The sequence below is a fragment of the Hyla sarda genome, chromosome 7 (assembly GCF_029499605.1).
Source record: "Hyla sarda isolate aHylSar1 chromosome 7, aHylSar1.hap1, whole genome shotgun sequence".
In the NCBI taxonomy this organism is placed as follows: Eukaryota; Metazoa; Chordata; class Amphibia; order Anura; family Hylidae; genus Hyla; species Hyla sarda.
The window spans coordinates 110,954,324-110,973,811 of record NC_079195.1 but is presented as its reverse complement, the minus strand read 5'-3'; the positions used below and the strand labels follow the sequence as shown (position 1 = coordinate 110,973,811).

General features: G+C 42.1%; 1 protein-coding gene across 2 annotated transcripts in view; it reads left to right on the top strand.

Annotated features, from left to right (window-relative positions):
- OIT3 (oncoprotein induced transcript 3) overlaps positions 1–19,488 on the top strand; it is a 66,247-nt gene that overhangs the window by 23,576 nt on the left and 23,183 nt on the right. For both annotated transcript variants that reach the window (XM_056530452.1, XM_056530451.1), the window contains exons 2-4: positions 1,643–2,017; positions 6,095–6,205; positions 15,797–15,919. In XM_056530452.1, coding sequence (XP_056386427.1) covers positions 1,729–2,017; positions 6,095–6,205; positions 15,797–15,919 — 523 coding nt within the window. In that variant the 5' untranslated portion in view covers positions 1,643–1,728. The remainder of the gene's footprint in view (positions 1–1,642; positions 2,018–6,094; positions 6,206–15,796; positions 15,920–19,488) is intronic.

The window sequence follows — 19,488 nt, the reverse complement described above, 5'->3', positions numbered from 1 at the left end:
CTCAGGTAGTGCAGCTCATCCAGGATGGCACATCAATGCGAGCTGTGGCAAGAAGGTTTACTGTGTCTGTCAGCATAGTGTCCAGAGCATGGAGGCGCTACCAGGAGACAGGCCAGTACATCAGAAGACATGGAGGAGGCCGTAGGAGGGCAACAACCCAGCAGCAGGACCGCTACCTCCACCTTTGTGCAAAGAGGAGCAGGAGGATCACTGCCAGAGCCCTGCAAAATGACCTCCAGCAGGCCACAAATGTGCATGTGTCCACTTAAATGGTCAGAAACAGACTCCATGAGGGTGGTATGAGGGCCCAATGTCCACAGGTGGGGGTTCTGCTTACAGCCCAACACCGTGCAGGACGTTTGGCATTTGCCAGAGAGCACCAAGATTGGCAAATTCACCACTGGCACCCTGTGCTCTTCACAGATGAAAATAGGTTCACACTGAGCACATGTGACAGACATGATAGAGTCTGGAGATGCTGTGGAAAACATTCTGCTGCCTGCAACATCCTCCAGTATGACCGGTTTGGCGGTGGGTCAGTAATGGTGTGGGGCGGCATTTCTTTGGGGGGGGGGGGTGCACAGCCCTCCATGTGCTTGCCAGAGGTAGCCTGACTGCCATTAGGTACAGAGATGAGATCCTCAGACCCCTTGTGAGACCATATGCTGGTGCGGTGGGCCCTGGGTTGCTCCAATGCTAGACCTCATGTGGCTGGAGTGTGTCAGCAGTTCCTGTAAGAGGAAGGCATTGATGCTATGGACTGGCCCACATGTTCACCAGACCTGAATCTGATTGAGCACATCTGGGACATCATGTCTTGCTCCATCCACCAACGCCACGTTGCACCACGGACTGTTCAGGAGTTGGCAGATGCTTTAGTCCAGGTCTGGGAGGACATCCCTCAGGAGACCATCCGCCACCTCATCAGGAGCATGCCCAGGCATTGTAGGGAGGTCATCCGGGCACGTGGAGGCCACACTCACTACTGAGCCTCATTTTGACTTGTTTTAAGGACATTACATCAAAGTTGGATCAGCCTGTAGTGGGGTTTTTCACTTTGATTTTGAGTGTGACTCCATATTCAGACCTCCATGGGATGATAAATTTGATTTCCATTGATAATTTTTGTGTGATTTTGTTGTCAGCACATTCAACTATGTAAAGACGAAAGTATTTCATACGATTAGTTCATTTATTCAGATCTAGGATGTGTTGTCTTAGTGTTCCCTTTATTTTTTTGAGCAGTGTATTTAAAAATATGCACAATAATGTATTTCATTTGTGTGTATTCTGGCACATTGTTTACACTTACTACATACTAGAGATGAGCGAACTTACAGTAAATTCGATTCGTCACGAACTTCTCAGCTCGGCGGTTGCTGACTTTTCCTGCATAAATTAGTTCAGCTTTCCGGTGCTCCGGTGGGCTGGAAAAGGTGGATACAGTCCTAGGAAAGAGTCTCCTAGGACTGTATTCACCTTTTCCAGCCCACGGGAACACCTGAAAGCTGAACTCATTTATGCAGGAAAAGTCATCAACTGCCGAGCCGAGAAGTTCATGACGAATCGAATTTACTGTAAGTTCGTACATCTCTACTACATACAGTAGACATTTCTGAACACCTCTCTCCTTTATTTCAAGCCTTGGATCCGTGTTCGGCTTATGTTAGTCTGAATGAACCTTGGAGAAACACAGACCATTTATTTAATGAATCTCAAGACAAACCAATGTGCGACAACCACCTGGATGGGGAGTGGTATCGCTTCACTGGTATGGCAGGAGACGCCATGCCAACATTTTGTATCCCAGAAAACCACTGTGGCACACATGCCCCAATCTGGCTCAATGGAAGCCACCCAAGTGAATCAGAGGGAATTGTGCAAAGACAAGCCTGTGCCAGCTTCAGTAATAACTGCTGCCAATGGAACACAACTGTGGACATCAAGGCCTGTACAGGAGGGTATTATGTGTATCGACTAACAAAGCCAAATGTTTGCTTCCATGTCTATTGTGGGCGTAAGTACTCAGTATTCTAGTATTCACAAATTAAGTTTGATTTGTAAAATTCAAGTTGAATTTACGGCATGAATGTCGTGTATCATAAGTAAAGGAATTATTTTCATGCATGGTATGCTTGGAGAAGCTTTCTCATAACATAGCATGATAGCATGTGCCAGGATATATCACCAATGTCCAATTGTTAGGGATCCAATCATAGTGTGTCCCCTGTTAGAAAAGCTTAAAGGGGTACTCCACTGGAAAACATTTTTTTTTTCTTTAAATCAACTGGTGCCAGAAAGTTAAACAGATTTGTAAATTACTTCTATTTAAAAATTGTAACCCTTCCAGTACTTATCAGCCGCTGTATACTTTAGAGGAAGTTCTTTTCTTTTTGAATTTCCTTTATATCTGACCACATTGCTCTCTGCTGACATCTCTGTCCAGAGATGGAACAAAGGAACTGTCCAGAGTAGGAACAAATCCCCATAGCAAACCTTTCCTGCTCTGGACAGTTCCTAAAATGGACAGAGGTGTCCACAGAGAGCACTGTGGTCAGGCAGAAAGGAAATTCAAAAAGAAAAGAACTTCCTGTGGAGCATACATCAGCTGATAAGTACTGGAACGGTTACAATTTTTTAATTTATAAATCTGGCACCAGTTGATTTAAAAAAAAAAAAATGTTTTCCAGGGGAGTACCCCTTTAATGCTCCTGTTGGATCTGAAGGATTCATGGTGGTCAGACCCTTACTGTGTACTGACGCAAACTCTGAAGGTGTTATAATACATAAGTTTAGGTGCACTACTGTGGTAGATGTAAACAGTGACATATGGCTAACCCTAAAACTGATGTTAAAATTGAGACATTAGCCAGTATTTCCTTATGTGAAGGACATACCTGAGCCCGCACACCAACTCCAAGGTTTCTCAAGTGGCACAGGACATAACACTAAACCTACCTATGCTGTATGGGCAATACCAGAGGCCAGTGGGCCATTACAGCGGCATTAGGTCCGACTCACAGCCTGCTCCCAGTTACCTCCAGTGTGGCTAAGCATGCATACAGTGGGAGGAGGGAAGAAGGCTATGAGCCCCACCCAAGTTGGCTGATATGTTGTCGGCCTCACAGGTGCACCAAAAATGCTACCTATTAGGGTGCGTTCACAAGCTATTACTAGCAGCGGGTTTCCCGCTACGGAAATCCTGCTGCGAGTTACGCAACCATTGATTTAAAGTCCACAATAGTGTCAGACCCATTCAAATGAATAGTAGCGTAACTCACAGCGGGAAACCCACTGCTAGTTACTAGCATGTGAATGCACCCTAATAGTGATTAAGGCCCATTAGATTTGGAGGTGCATACAATGGGGGATGCCTGCAGCAGACAAGTGCCAAAATGGCACCCTACACCTGATTAAAATTGTGGATGTGTAACTATTAAGAGTAATACATAAATTTAGGTGCACTACTGTGGTAGATGTAAACAGTGACTTATAACTAACCCTAATATGAAGGACATACCTGAGCGCGCACACCAATGCCAAGGCTTCTCAAGTGGCACTTGTTCAATCATGTTGCATTCATTTGATTAATAAAATTGATACATGTAAATGTAGAAACCTCATTTAGGGTGCGTTCACACGCTAGTAACTAGCAGCGGGTTTTCTCGCTGAGAGTTACGCTACTATTCATTTGAATGGGTCCGCGGACAGTCCGCAAATCTGACACTATTGTGGACTGTCTGTGGACCCATTTAAATCAATGGTAGCGTAACTCGCAGCGGGATTCCCGCAGCGGGAAACCCACTGCTAGTAATAGCGTGTGAACGCACCCTTACACATGCATTGCATTATAGTTTGTAACAGATTTTTGTTGTCATATGACCTTAGGGTTTCTACAATAATAGGATCACTTATCTACAATTTTTAGTTGATAACAAGAATAGTGGGCCACATTTACTATTCTCTCTGCTGCTCAACATAGCAGTTCAGCTATGGCACATATTGGTGCATTGTAATGTATCTTTACCAAAGACACATTTCTTATGTGTTTTAGACACTTTTTGTGCCTTCAAGTTGACAAGAAAGTTAGGGTACGTTCGCGCAGTGAACATTAACATCAGCAACCGACACCATCTGCCATGCTTAATCTCCACTTGATGAATTCCACGAGCAGAGATTCAGCGTGCGTTCCACAGTGTGAACATACCCTTAGACAGACTGCATCAAATGTATCAAACTGCTTGGAGCCACTGGGATATTCTGCTGCATCAGTAGACTGTCTGTCTGGCTTGTAAACCCTGTTGCTAAATCTGGACCTGTGTTCTTTGTTTTTTCTCTTCAATAATCAGCTCTTAACCTGTAGATTTTATATTTTATCTAATGTGGTAGAACTTTTTAAGTTTGAAGGGGTCATTCGAAGATTAAAACTCAATGTGTATTCGCAGTATAGGTGATATGTATCTAGTTGGTGGGGTCCGACCACTAGGATCCCCACAAATTACCAAAACGAGTCCTTTGTTCACCTGTGTGAAGCATTCATGCTGCTGCATCCTTTCTCTGTGGGTCTTACAGCTATAGGGAGATTTACTAAAACCAGTGCAGAGGAAAAGTTGCTGAGTAGCCCATAGCAACCAATCAGATCGCTTCTTTCAATATTCAGAGGCATTTTCAAAAATGAAAGAAGATATCTAATTGGTTGCTATGGGCAACTCAGCAACTTTTTCTCTGGACAGGTTTGATAAATCTCCCTCCTACACTGTCGTAGCTCGAATAACAAGTGAGCCCATGTTGAACAGTCAATCCATTCACACACACGGGGAAAGAGACCTCTGTTCTGGTGAACATGGACCCTAGCCATTGGACCTACACCACTCACATACTTTTTACCTATATTGTAAATATTTTAATCTCAGGATAGACCCATTAAGAGTTTGAGTTTAATTATTTTTGTGCTCACATTAAAGGCTTTGTTTCTGAAGTTTAAAAAATTTGTCTGACATCCTGCAAAGTGATTAACTAAATAAAATTAACCCCTTGGTGCTCGGACCATGATGTCGAGGTGCCTGCTAGTCTATACAGATTTTTAATATACTTCTGTTTAAAAAAAACTAAAGACTTCCAGTACTTATCAGCTGCTGTATGCTCTGGACAAAGTCGCGTAGTCTTTCCAGCCAGACAGGGTAATCTCTGCAGCCACCTCTATCCGTGTCAGGGACTGTCCAGAGCAGGCGCAAATCCACATAGCAAAACTCTTATGCTGTGGACAGTCTCTTACAGTACTTTTCTGCTGCTGTATACTACAGAGGAAGTTGTGTAGTTCTTTCCAATCTGACAGAGGTGACAGCAAAGAGAACTCTGGTCAGACTAGAAAAAACTACACAACTTCCTCTGTAATATACAACAGCTGATAAGTACTGGAAGTATTACAATTTTTAAATAGACGTAATTTACAAATCTGTTTAACTTTCCGGCACTAGTTGATTTGAAAACATATATTTTTTTTCCTTTTTTTTTCTTCAGTAGCCATTCAAAGTTTACTGCAGCAATTTCATTATGTCCATTCACTATACTGTTGCAGCCGATGACAGAGCGGTTTGGGGCCGTACATGGCAGGTTCACTGCTGAGGCCAGTGACTGACTGTAGTGGTTATGTAGATGTATGTAATGTCATTGCTGCAACAAAGACCGGTGTAGACCAGAAGGGACCCCCTTAGTAGTAGCCTAATTCTATTGGGCTATTTTTTATACACATGAAAAACCCCTTTTAAAACTGCATTCTAACCTTTGGGGGGGTTTTTATAGGGAAACCTACTGGATATGTTAAAAGCTTTGCATACATGCATGCTTCCCTATAAATCAGAATAAAAAGTATAGACAATAAAGTACAGGGGTATCTACACACCCAAATTATATGCCTTCCAGCAATACAGTAATCAATATAGAAAATGTATGGTCACTTTTATTTCAACAATGGAAATACACCAGTTGTGAGTGTGTTATGTTACCTACTAAAACTGGGGACCAACAAATGATTCAGTTCAGCAATTGTTTGGTTTATTGCTAGTTATTATTTAACGCTGTATCTGTTATTTAGACTTTTATGATATCTGTGATCAGATGGAGTGTGGAGGAACATGTCTGGACAATGGAGATTGCATATGCAGTTCTGGAACAGTTCTAGGTCCAGATGGACAAACATGTTTGGGTAAGAAGAAAATCTTTAGTCTCTTTTTTTATATTGTATTTCTACGGTATATCTGTTTCTGAAAAGAAAAGAAAAAAACAAGCAAGTATGAATACAATATGTATGAATACAGAGGAGCAAAATTTTTCCTTTTCAAATACAAAAATGTTAATAAAATAAAAAACAACAAACAAAACATATTAGGTATTGATGCATGTGTGCTTTAAACCATTAAAATATGTTTATTATCCTGTGTGGCGTGTATATATATATATATATATATATATATATATATAAAAAGAAAATGGAGGTATTGCAAAAAATGAGCCTTCATACATCCTTGCAAATGGAAAAATAAAAAAGAATATTCCACAATAGGCCAATTTAAAGCATGTTAATTTAAACAAAATGTTATAGTAGTAAAATAAAAAAAAAACTAGATAAATTGGGTATCATTGTGGTACAAAGTTGCAGAATAAAACTAATGTGTTAGTTTAGCCTTAAAGGGCAGTGCTTGAAAACTACCCCCTCCTCTCCCCCAAAGTTGCAAAATTACATTTTTGTTTTTAATTTTAACACACAAATAATTTTTGAGGTGATTTGCCATAGATTTTAGGGTAAAATTAGACATGACATTGCAAAATACAAACTGGTCACACAAAAAATAACAAGCTCTCCGTAGATAGAAAATTGAAAGAGTTAGGGTATAATCACACCGCAGAATTTCACGCAAAATCGGTGTGGAATCCATATGCTGAAATTCTGAAGTGTGAATGGGAGTGCGGAATCCCATTGAAACCTAATGGACTTAAATTTGATGTGGAATCCACATGTGGAAATACTGGCGTGTGAAAATACCCTTATGGCTTTTAATGGGAAACTGACAGATGGATCAACCCCACTAACCTGATCAATGTATTCCTTGCCCCAGTTCTTTTAGCTGTTCCTGAAATATAGCACAATCTTGCAATATGCAGATAAACTCTTAACTGCACTGGAGGTCCCTGGGTCCTGCTCGCACCTCCCTGCCAACCAAGGAGAAGAAGATCAATATTGATGAGCAAGGAAGCGTGAATGGGACCCAAGGGATGATGTCAGAGGTTCAAACCAGTCTCCAGGTTGAGTTAATTTGCATATTGCAATATTCTGTTATGTCTCGGAAACAGCTGAACGGATTGGAGTAAGGAATACATAGTTTTACTCAAGATCACCCTCACTAAACCTACACTGCTCAAAAAGGGAAACACTTAAACAACACAATGTAACTCCAAGTCAATCACACTTCTGTGAAATCACACGGTCCAATCAGGAAGCAACACTGATTGACAATCAATTTCACATGCTGTTGTGCAAATGGAACAGACAACAGGTGGAAATTATAGGCAATTAGCAAGACAGCACCAATAAAGAAGTGGTGCTGCAGGTGGTGACCACAGACCACTTCTCAGTTCCTATGCTTTCTGGCTGATGTTTTGGTCACTTTTGAATGCTGGCGGTGCTTTCACTCTAGTGGTAGCATGAGACTGAGTCTACAACCCGCACAAGTGGCTTAGGTAGTGCAGTTCATCCAGGATGCCACATCAATGCGAGCTGGGGCAAGAAGGTTTGCTGTGTCTGTCAGTGTACTGTCCAGAACATTGAGGCGCAATCAGGAGACAGGTCAGTACATCAGGAGACGTGGAGTAGGCTGTAGGAGGGCAACAACCCAGCAGCAGGTCCGTTACCTCCACCTTTGTGCAAGGAGGAGCAGGATGAGCACTGCCAGAGCCCTGCAAAATGACCTCCAGCAGGCCACAAATGTGCATTGTGTCCACTCAAACGGTCAGAAACAGACTCCGTGAGGGTAGTATGAGGGCCCAACATCCACAGGTGGGTTGTTGTGCACAACATCGTTTAGGATGTTTCGTATTTGCCAGAGAACGCCAAGATTGGCAAATTCACCACTGGCACCCTGTGCTCTTCACAGATGTAAGCATGTTCACACTGAACACATGTTACAGACGAGTCTGGAGACACCATGGAGAACGTTCTGCTGCCTGCAACATCCTCCAGCATGAGGTGGCATTTCTTTTTCTGGGGCCGGACAGCCCTCCATGTGCTAGTCAGAGATAGCCTGACTGCCATTAGGTACCTAGATGAGATCCTCAGACCCCTTGTGAGACCATATGCTGGTGCGGTTGGCCCTGGGTTCCTTCTAATGCAAGACAATGCTAGACCTCATGTGGCAGAGACAAAATCTTAAAGGGGTACTCCGCTGCTAAGCGTTTGGAACAAACTGTTCCGAACACTGGAGCTGATGCCAGGAGCTCATGACATCATAGCCCCACCCCCTCATAACACCACGCCTGCCCCCTCAATGCAAGTCTATAGGAGGGGGCGTTAAATCAACTTATGCCAGAAAGTTAAACAGATTAGTAAATTACTTCTATTAAAAAAATCTTAATCCTTCCAGTACTTATTAGCGGCTGTATACTACAAAGGAAGGTCTTTTCTTTTTGGGTTTCATTTCGGTCACAACCACAGTGCTCTCTACTGACACCTCTGTTCATGTCAGGAACTGTCCAGAGCAGAAGAAAATGCCCATAGCAAACATATGCTGCTCTGGACAGTTCCTAAAATGGACAGCAGGTATCAGCAGAGAGCACTGTGGTCGTGACAGAAAAGAAATCCCAAAAGTACAGAATTTCCTCTGCAGTATACAGTCGCTCAGTACTGGAAGGATTAAGAATTTTTAATAGAAGTAATTTGTAAAATCTGTTTAACTTTCTGGCACCAGTTGATTTAAAAAATAAAATAAATAGTTTTCCACCGGAGTACAGTACCCCTTTAACCCCTTCAGGACGGAGCCCATTTTGGCCTTAAGGACCGGAGCGTTTTTTGCACATCTGACCACTGTCACTTTAAACATTAATAACTCTGGAATGCTTTTAGTTATCATTCTGATTTCGAGATTGTTTTTTCATGACATATTCTACTTTAACATAGTGGTAAATTTTTGTGGTAACTTGCATCCTTTCTTGGTGAAAAATCCGTAAATTTGATGAAAAATTTGAAAATTTAGCATTTTTCTAACTTTGAAGCTTTCTGCTTGTAAGGAAAATGGATATTACGAATACATTTTTTTTTTGGGTTCACATATACAATATGTCTACTTTATGTTTGCATCATAAAATTGATGAGTTTTTACTTTTGGAAGACACCACAGGGCTTCAACGGTCAGCAGCAATTTTCCGATTTTCAAACTCGGTATTTTTCAGGGACCAGTTCAGGTTTGAAGTGGATTTGAAAGGTCTTCATATTAGAAATACCCCATAAATGACCCCATTATAAAAACTACACCCCCCAAAATATTCAAAATGACATTCAGTCAGCGTTTTAACCCTTTAGGTGTTTCACACGAATAGCAGCAAAGTGAAGGAGAAAATTCACAATCTTCATTTTTTACACTCACATGTTCTTGTAGACCCAATTTTTGAATTTTTACAAGGGGTAAAAGGACAAAATTTTTACTTGTATTTGTAGCCCAATTTCTCTCGAGTAAGGACATACCTCATATGTCTATGTAAAGTGTTCGTCGGGCACAGTAGAGGGCTCAGAAGGGAAGGAGCGACAAGGGGATTTTAGAGAGTACGTTTTTCTGAAATGGTTTTTGGGGGGCATGTTGCATTTAGGAAGCCCTTATGGTGCCAGAACAGCAAAAAAAAAAACACATGGCATACCATTTTGGAAACTAGACCCCTCGGGGAACGTAACAAGGGGTAAAGTGAGCCTTAATACCCCACAGGTGTTTCACGACTTTTGCAAATGTAAAAAAAAAAAAATAATTTTTACCTAAAATGCTTGTTTTCCCCAAAAATTTTAATTTTTAAAAAGGGTAATAGCAGAAAATACCCCTAAAATTTTGAAGTCCAATTTCTCCCGATTCAGAAAACACCCCATATGGGGGTGAAAAGTGCTCTGCTGGCGCACTACAGGTCTCGGAAGAGAAGGAGTCACATTTGGCTTTTTGAAAGCAAATTTTGCTCTGGGGGCATGCTGCATTTAGGAAGCCCCTATGGTGCCAGGACAGCAAAAAAAAAAAAAACACATGGCATATCATTTTGGAAACTAGACCCCTCGGGGAACGTAACAAGGGGTTAAGTGAACCTTTATACCCCACAGGTGTTTCACGACTTTTGCATATGTAAAAAAAAAAAAATTTTTTACCTAAAATGCTTGTTTTCCCAAAAATTTTACATTTTTTAAAAGGGTAAAAGCAGAAAATACCCCCCCAAAATTTGTTAGGCAATTTCTCCCGAGTACGGCGATACCCCATATGTGGCCCTAAACTGTTGCCTTGAAATACGACAGGGCTCCAAAGTGAGAGCGCCATGCGCATTTGAGGCCTAAATTAGGGATTGCATAGGGGTGGACATAGGGGTATTCTACGCCAGTGATTCCCAAACAGTGTGCCTCCAGCTGTTGCAAAACTCCCAACATGCCTGAACAGTCAACGGCTGTCCGACAATACTGTGAGTTGTTGTTTTGCAACAGCTGGAAGCTCCGTTTTGGAAACCGTGGCATAACAGACATTTTTCATTTTTATTGGGGAGGGGGGCTGTGTAGGGGTAAGTGTATATGTAGTGTTTTTTACTTTTTATTTTATTTTTTGTTAGTGTAGTGTAGTGTTTTTAGGGTACAGTCACACGGGCGGGGGTTCACCGTAGTTTCTCGCTGGCAGTTTGAGCAGCGGCAGAAAATTTGCGGCAGCTCAAACTTGCAGCCAAATACTTACTGTAATCCTCCGCCCATATGAGTGTACCCTGTACATTCACATTGGGAGGGGGGGGGGGGGACATCCAGCTGTTGCAAAACTACAACTCCCAGCATGCGCTGACAGACTGTACATGCTGAGAGTTTTAGTTTTGCAACAGCTGTAGGCACACTGGTTATGTATCACAGAGTTTGTGACCTAACTCAGTGTTTCACAACCAGTGTGCCTCCAGCTGTTGCAAAACTACAACTCCCAGCATGTACGGTGCATGGTGTACATTGACTGCTGAGAGTTGGAGTTTGCAACAGCTGGAGGCACACCGGTCGTGAAACACTGAGTTAGGTAAAAGAAAAAACTCTGAGTTTCACAACCAGTGTGCCTTCAGCTGTTGCAAAACTACAACTCTCAGCAGTCACCGACAGCCAACGGGCATGCTGGGAGTTGTAGTTATGCAACCAGCAGATGCACCACTACAACTCCAGCATGCACTTTAGCTGTTTGTGCAATCTGGGAGTTGTAGTTATACAACAGGTGAAGGTACACTTTTCCATAGAAAAAATGTGCCTCCAGCTGTTGCAAAACCATAAGTCCCAGCATGCCCATAAGGGAATGCTGGGAGTTGTGGTGGTCTGCCTCCTGCTGTTGCATAACTACAGCTCCCAGCATGCCCTTTTTGCATGCTGGGAGCTGTTGCTAAGCAACAGCAGGAGGCTGTCACTCACCTCCAACGATCCAGCCGCATGAGGTCAGTCCCTCGTCGCCGCCGCCGCTGCTCCTGGGGCCCCGATCCCAACATTGACGCCGGGGATCGGGGTCCTCAGCACCCGGGGTGCACGTCCCGCACCCGCTCACGTCCTCCGGAAGAGGGTTGCGGGAGTGACACCCGCAGCAGGCGCCCTGATTGGTTGGCCGGTAATCCGGCCGACGAATCAGGGCGATCGTGAGGTGGCACCAGTGCCACCTCACCCCTGCAGGCTCTGGCTGTTCGGGGCCGTCTCCGACGGCCCCGAACAGCCAGTAATTCCGGGTCACTGGAGACCCGATTGACCCGGAATCGCCGCAGATCGCTGGACTGAATTGTCCAGCGATCTGCGGCGATCGCCGACAAGGGGGGGCATAATGAACCCCCTGGGCGATATGCCGGGATGCTTGCTGAACGATTTCAGCAGGCATCCGGCTCCGGTCCCCAACCGGCTAGCAGTGGGGACTGGAATTCCCACGGGCGTATGGATACGCCCTCGGTCCTTAAGGACTCGGAATGCAGGGCGTATCCATACGCCCTATGTCCTGAAGAGGTTAAGGGGTTAAATACTGTTATACAGGCTGTGCACTCACTACTTTACACTGTAGAAGAGTCATTTTTTTCAGTGTTGTCACATGCAAAGATAAAATATTTACAAAAATGTGAGTGGTGCACTCATTTATGTGAGATACTGTAATAAACTGCTAAGATTACGTGGGGACTTCTGAGGAATTCCAGGAAGCAACTATCCCCCTCATAGTCCAGAGTAAATAAAAAAACAAATGCATTACATCATTTCACATTCCTCATAGTTGAATACTGTTGGTCATTTAGCAGGACATTGTGATTGGAATTATCATCGTTTTACAGCTCACAGTACACACTGCTAATGACGTTGTCAGTTTATGCAGCCATGTATACCTTTGTAATCTTTTAAAATGTCTTGATTTTTATTATTATTATTATTATTATTCATTATGGTTTTCCAAATTGTCTGTAAAATATTTTGGCCTGTGGTTTTTTATTAAATTGTCAAGAAAAAAAATGTAAATTTAGGTTGGCAACTGGGCTTAAATTTTATCAACGGTTGTCTTTACAGCGTTCAGTCATGAATACATCAGGCACTGGTCTCTTAGAATGTACTAGGACTAAGTTATTATTCAGGATTGTCTTTTTAGAGATAAGGATTAAGCAGGTTAGATCACTCTATGGGAAGGGCCTGGTATATTTTTAGTTTCTATCTGCCACAAGAGCAGACTCTGAGTACATTCTGATTTATAGCACCTCGGACTTGATACATGATGGAAAAATCATCTGCCAGCAGCTATTACTGATCCATTCATTTATTCCTGCAGAATTGTATTACAAAGGTGGCATCTTAAGAAGAGAAAGGACAGCAGAGTTGTTAATATCACTTGTAAAGGACATACAGAATAAGTAAAGATATAGAAGAGGAAAAAAGAACTAAATTGTGCAATATCAGCAATTCAACAAATATTTCTGATCCAATGTCCTCTCCATAAAATCCCTAGAGACTTATGCACAGGCACTTCATGAAATGTTAAACATAGATAGCACTTCATGCAATCTGGCACTGCTACTTCGCTATCCACTAATCCGCTAGACTCTTCTCTATGGGCAGACCTTCCTGGTGCTCACACAAAACAGTCCAAATACATATTCCATAATAGGCTAGAAAGAAGTGGAGCACTCACCAGGTCAATCGATGTCAGCAAGCTTCTTTATTTCATATTAGCTTGACAGCGTACAAACATGCCTGGGAGAGCGGAGGGAAACAGAGGGGTGGGGGAGAGGGTTGGGCGACGGTCCGTATCGCGCAATCAGCACTTCGTCAGGCCCCTCTGGGAAAGTTCATTTCAGTACTGAAGTGTATTTCACACACCTGTGGGTTCATACAATAAATCACCCCATTTTTAAAAACAAAAGTATTTAAAATGACATTTAGGAAGTTTATTAAATGGGTTATCCAGCAATAGAAAAGCAGACCTAATCCAAAAACAGCACCACACAGGCTGTGTGTGGTATTACAACTTGGCAACATTCACTGCAATGGAACTGAACTGCAAAACCATATTCAACCTGCAGACAAATGTGGTGCTGTTTCTTGAAGAAATCAGCTCTGTTTTTCTTATGCTAGATAACCCCTTTAACCTCTTAAGGACCAAGGACGTACCGGTACGTCCTGAGTCCTCTCCCGTTCTATAATGCGGGGCCACGGACCCGTGGCTAATAGCGCGCGGCACTGATCGCGGTGCCGCACGCTATTAACCCTTTAGAAGCTGCATTCAAAGTTGAACGCCGCGTCTAAAGTGAAACTAAAACGGCGGCTAGCTCAGGGGGCTGTTCAGGATCGCCGCGGCGAAATTGCAACATCCCGAACAGCGGAGACACAGCAGGAGGGTCCCTGACCTTGCCTCCTGGTGTCAGATGACTGCTCAGTGCCTGAGATCCAGTGTGTGCAGTGTAATTGCAAAAAAAAAGTGAAAAAGAAGTGAATAAAGATCATTTAACCCCTTCCCTAATAAAAGTTTGAATCACCCCCCTTTTCCCATTTAAAAAAAACTGTGTAAATAAAAATAAGCATGTGGTATCGTATCGCCGCATGCAGAAATGTCCGAATTATAAAAATATATAGTTAATTAAACCACGTGGTCAATGGCGTATGCGCAAAAAGATTCCAAAGTCCAATATAGCGTATTTTTGGTCACTTTTTATATCATGAAAAAGTGAATGAAAAGCGATCAAAAAGTCCGATCAACACAAACATGGTACCACTAAAAACTTCAGATCACGGCGCAAAAAATGAGCCCTCATACCGCCCCATATTCTCAAAAATAAAAAAGTTATAGGGGTCAGAAGATGACAATTTTAAATGTATAAATTTTCCTGCATGTAGTTATGATTTTTTTCAGAAGTACGACAATATCAAACCTATATAAGTAGGGTATCATTTTAATCGTATGGACCTACAGAATAAAGAGTGTGTCATTTATACCGAAAATTGTACAGTGTTGAAACAGAAGCCCCCAAAAGTTACAAAATGGTTTTTTTTTTTAATTTTTTTTCCATTTTGCCATAGATTTTTGGGTAAAATGACTGATGTCATTACAAAGTAGAATTGGTGGCGCAAAAAAATTAGGTGCAAAATTGAAAGAGTTATGATTTTTTTTTTAAACGTAAGGAGGAAAAAACAAAAGTGCAAAAACGGAAAAACCCCTGGTGCTTAAGGGGTTAACCCTGTGGATGTTTCATAGAAAATTAAAGCAATGTGGAGGTGGACTTAAAATTTTTTCTTTTTTTTTTTGCCAATATTCCATTTTATTCCATATTTTATATGACACAACATGTAAGAAATGTAAATCATCATTTGTTCCCCTAATTCTTACGTTTTTGGAAATATCTCATGTGGCCCTAGAGCGTTACATGACTTACATACAGGCCTTCGATATGAAGGAGAACCTAGTGAATTTTGGGGTCTTCTTTTATTTTGGCTATTTTATAGGCATCATATAAAGTTGTAGGGACTTTGGGGTGCCAAAACATTTTTGTGAAATAAGTTAACATTTTCATTGGTATCATTGTTGCGGCAAGAGCCCGGCAACACAAGGCTACGGTACCTGCTATGGATGACATTAGCACAGGAGCTGGTGTCAATGTAACAAAATGCTATATATGTACGGCAGTATACATTAAGGAGTTAAAGACAAAGGAGACATTTTTAGGGGAAAAATAGATGTATAAGGTTCACAACTGTTCATGACTTAAACCTGAAAGGGGTACTCTGCACCTAGACATCTTATCCCCTATCCAAAGGATAGGGGATAAGATGACTGATCATGGGGGGCCCGCCGCTGCATAATCTCCCTGCTGCATCTGGCATTCGTTTAGAGAATCGAGAGCAGCGCTTGAGGTTCGTGATGTCACGAGCCCCCGCATCGCCAGTCATTCGGCACGGAGAAAAGTTTGTTCCATGCACCAGATGTCTGGGGTGCTGCAGCCGAGATCGCAGGGGTCCCACCGCTGGGGATAGGTGAAAAGATGTATATGGGTTGAGTACGCCTTTAAGCCAACTTGTTTTGATTGATTTGTATTACAGATGAAAATGAATGTGAGCATGATAATGGTGGATGTAGTGAGACCTGCATCAATCTGAAGAACTCTCATCGTTGTGATTGTGGGAAGGGACGAGTGCTGGGCAGAGATGGAAAGACCTGTGAAGGTAATTACATTTTCATGTCTCTTGCTGTGGATATTACCTTCCTTTAAAAATGTAATATCTCATATGTAATAGCTCAGTCTACTGTAAAAGTAAAGTTTTTCAGTCTTCCTTTTATTGTATTTCTGTAGATAGCTTTATTTCCCCATTTATTGTATATGGATAGTTCTTGTGAAAATTCTTTTGGTTGCCTTAGGAAACCTATAGCAGGTTATCTGTACTGTGCTGTGAGACCTTGTTTATAGGCGGCTGTACACACACACGGGGAGATTTATCAAAACCTGTGCAGAAGAACAGTGGTGCAGTTGCCCATAGCAACCGATCAGCTCGCTTCTTTCACTTTTAAAGAGGCCTGTGAAAAATGAAATAAGCGATCTGATTTGTTGCTATGGGCAACGGCACCACTCATCCTCTACACAGGTTTTGATAAATCTCCCCCAATAGTAATTGTGGGTTACCAATTGGTCAAGTTCTTTCGTCTAGCTAACAATGGATAACTTTAACAATTTCATTTAATTTGTTGCGTTTTTGGCCAATAGCCAGACAGAATTTAGAGTTTGGAAATGAATGACCAGAGGGACATTTCCCCTATGTATAACTATTTGACCAGGTTACTAGGATAGTTCTCCATTGGAAATCCTTTCTGATTCTCCACTGAGACATAGCTACAGTCTGACCAGGGGCTAGGAATGGAATTCCATTGTCATGACCCACTTGGGAGTTGGTTTAAGAAATATATAATATTGTCATTGTAAGATTAACAGCTATACTATTATAATATTATAACTGGCGTCTACCTACTCACTCACTGGGCATTGTATGGGGCATTTTTTTCAAAACATTTAATGCTGGAGCTCCCATATTATTCATGAGGGTACATTAAAAATGTATTCACTCTATGGAAATAAAAAAGGCAAAATGAAGCAACTCTACAATAGGTGTGAACCATTTCCAACCATTTCGTTCAGCTCCTATAAAGACAAAACCTGGTCATGACTAGAACACATGACTATTCTCTTCTATCTTACCAGCTGTATATTAGCACAGAGTAGGTAACAAATAACTATCCTGATATAAATTGGGAGACTGAGTCCTGTGAATCTCTTAAAGGAAACAGGTTTCTGACTATAACTAAAGACAATTATCTGTCCCAAATGGTGCAGAGCCCGAACAGAGGGGGCGCCGTACTAGACTTAATATTAACCAACAGACCTGACAGAGTAACTAATGTGCAAGTTGAAGGACACCTAGGAAATAGTGATCATAATATATTACATTATAACTTGTTCTTCAATAAGGGAATCTCTCGAGAGGCCACAAAAACAATGAACTTTAGGAAGGCAAAGTTTGACCAACTCAGAGAAGCCCTTAACAATATAAAATGGGATAATGTCCTCAAAAACAATAATACTGACACTAAATGGGAGACTTTTAAAAATATCTTAAACTCTCACTGTAAGATGTATATACCTTATGGGAATAAAAGGGTCAGGAATAAAAGAAAACCAATATGGATGAATAAAAATGTTAAGGGGCAATAAATGACAAAAAATAAAGCATTTAAACAACTAAAACAGAATGGCACAAGAGAATACACAACTATATAAGTGACTAACAGACAGGGCCGGACTGGTATCAAAAATACACCCGGGCATTTTAAAATAAGCAGCCCATTTTTTTTGGGTGGAGGTCCGAATGTTGGGACCCCCACCAATCACCTTGGTTCCAGTTGCTCTCCAGCTGTTGTAAAGCTATAACTCCCATCATGTCTGTAGAGCATCAGGCATTATGGGAGTTGTACTTTTGCAACAGCTGAAGAGCCAAGCATGGATACAGCCATCATCACTGCAGACCTTACAAGTGACTCCAGCTGATGGGACAGTCAGAAGAATATACAAAGTGACCTGAGTGACCTCTTCTCTCTTGTCTTTCCTTTATTTCTTCAATTGGTCCAGATGTCAGGACGTCTTCCAGCTCCATCTTCTCTGCAGAGTCCACCCGGACACCATTGGTTGCTCACTTTGTCAGTAGATCCTCATCCTCTGTATAAAGACAAAATCATTATAATCCTGCCAAATACTTTACCCCCTGAATATAATACTGCCACACACTATACCCCCTAAATATAATACTGCCACACACTATATCCCTGAATATAATACTGCCACACTCTGTACCCTCTGAATATAATAATACCACATACTGTGCCCTCTGAATTTAATACTGCCACATACTGTACCCTCTGAATATAATACTGCCCCACACTGTATCCCCTGATTATAATACTGCCAAACTGGGCCCATGAATATAATACTACCACCCACTGTAGCCCCTGAATATAATACTGCCACACAATGCCCCTCAATAAAAACCCACAAAATATAACCCTGCTATACACTGTACCCTCTGAATATAACCCTGCCACACACTGTGCTAATAATAATAATAATGTCCTCAGACAGTTTCTTCTCAGTTTAGCTGAATCCAACCTGTCGTCTTCCTGGCTCCTTTGTTCCACACCCCCCTCTCAGACTTCTAAGTCCTCTCCAGGCTCCTTTGACCCCCCTACTATGTCCTCCTACATGCTCCTCTTCCCCTTTCCCTAGATCCCCAGATTTTGCTCCAGGCTCCTCTGCCCCCTTCCCCAGAGCCCAATATCTGACCTGTAGCCAAACACACCCTGGCCCCTCACCCCTCTGCATTGATGTACAGTATATGTATTTAAGTATGATAGATGTGTATGTGACTGGTGTATATATGGTAGATGTGTATATGTATGATGATAGATGTATGATACATCTACACATCATACACCCATATATCATACACATACAACTCTATCATACATACACACACCTATCATACATACACACATTTATCATTCATACATACATCTATCATACACACATCCATCATACATACACACATCCATCATACATACACACACACACATACATCATACATACACACACATACATCATACATACATCTATCTATTGTACATACACACATATGTCATACATATATCATACATACACGCATTCTATAATACATACACACATCCCCAACCTCTCACCTTCCTGGAGATCTGCACCATGGCCTGCCACTCACCAGGTGCCGGGGATGCAGCGAGGCAGAGGAGATTATACGCTGGTGACTGTAGGGGATGGAGTGGAGCAGAGGCTGCTGCTTTTTCTGCAGATGCTGTGGATGTAGCAGCGGTTGCAGGCAGGGACCTGTCAGGGGCTTGGAACAGATGTGTTTACCTGCATGGGGCATTTCTGCTCGCAGCAGCCCTCTGCTCTTAAGGGGGCAGTGTCCCTGCCCAATCTTACTGCGCTAACGGCCGGCCCAGAGTGAGGCTCCTGCAGGGGGAAAAGCGGCCAGAGCTTGCCCTTAGCTTTTTTTAAATTATTATTATTTATTTATTTTTAAGGGCCCAGAATTAAAATAAATAAGTATGCTGACAGCAACAGGCCTCCTCTTCAGACCTGCAGCTGTAGTATTACACAAATCTATCAAGCATACATACAAACACAGCAATCATACATGCATACATACTGACACATCAA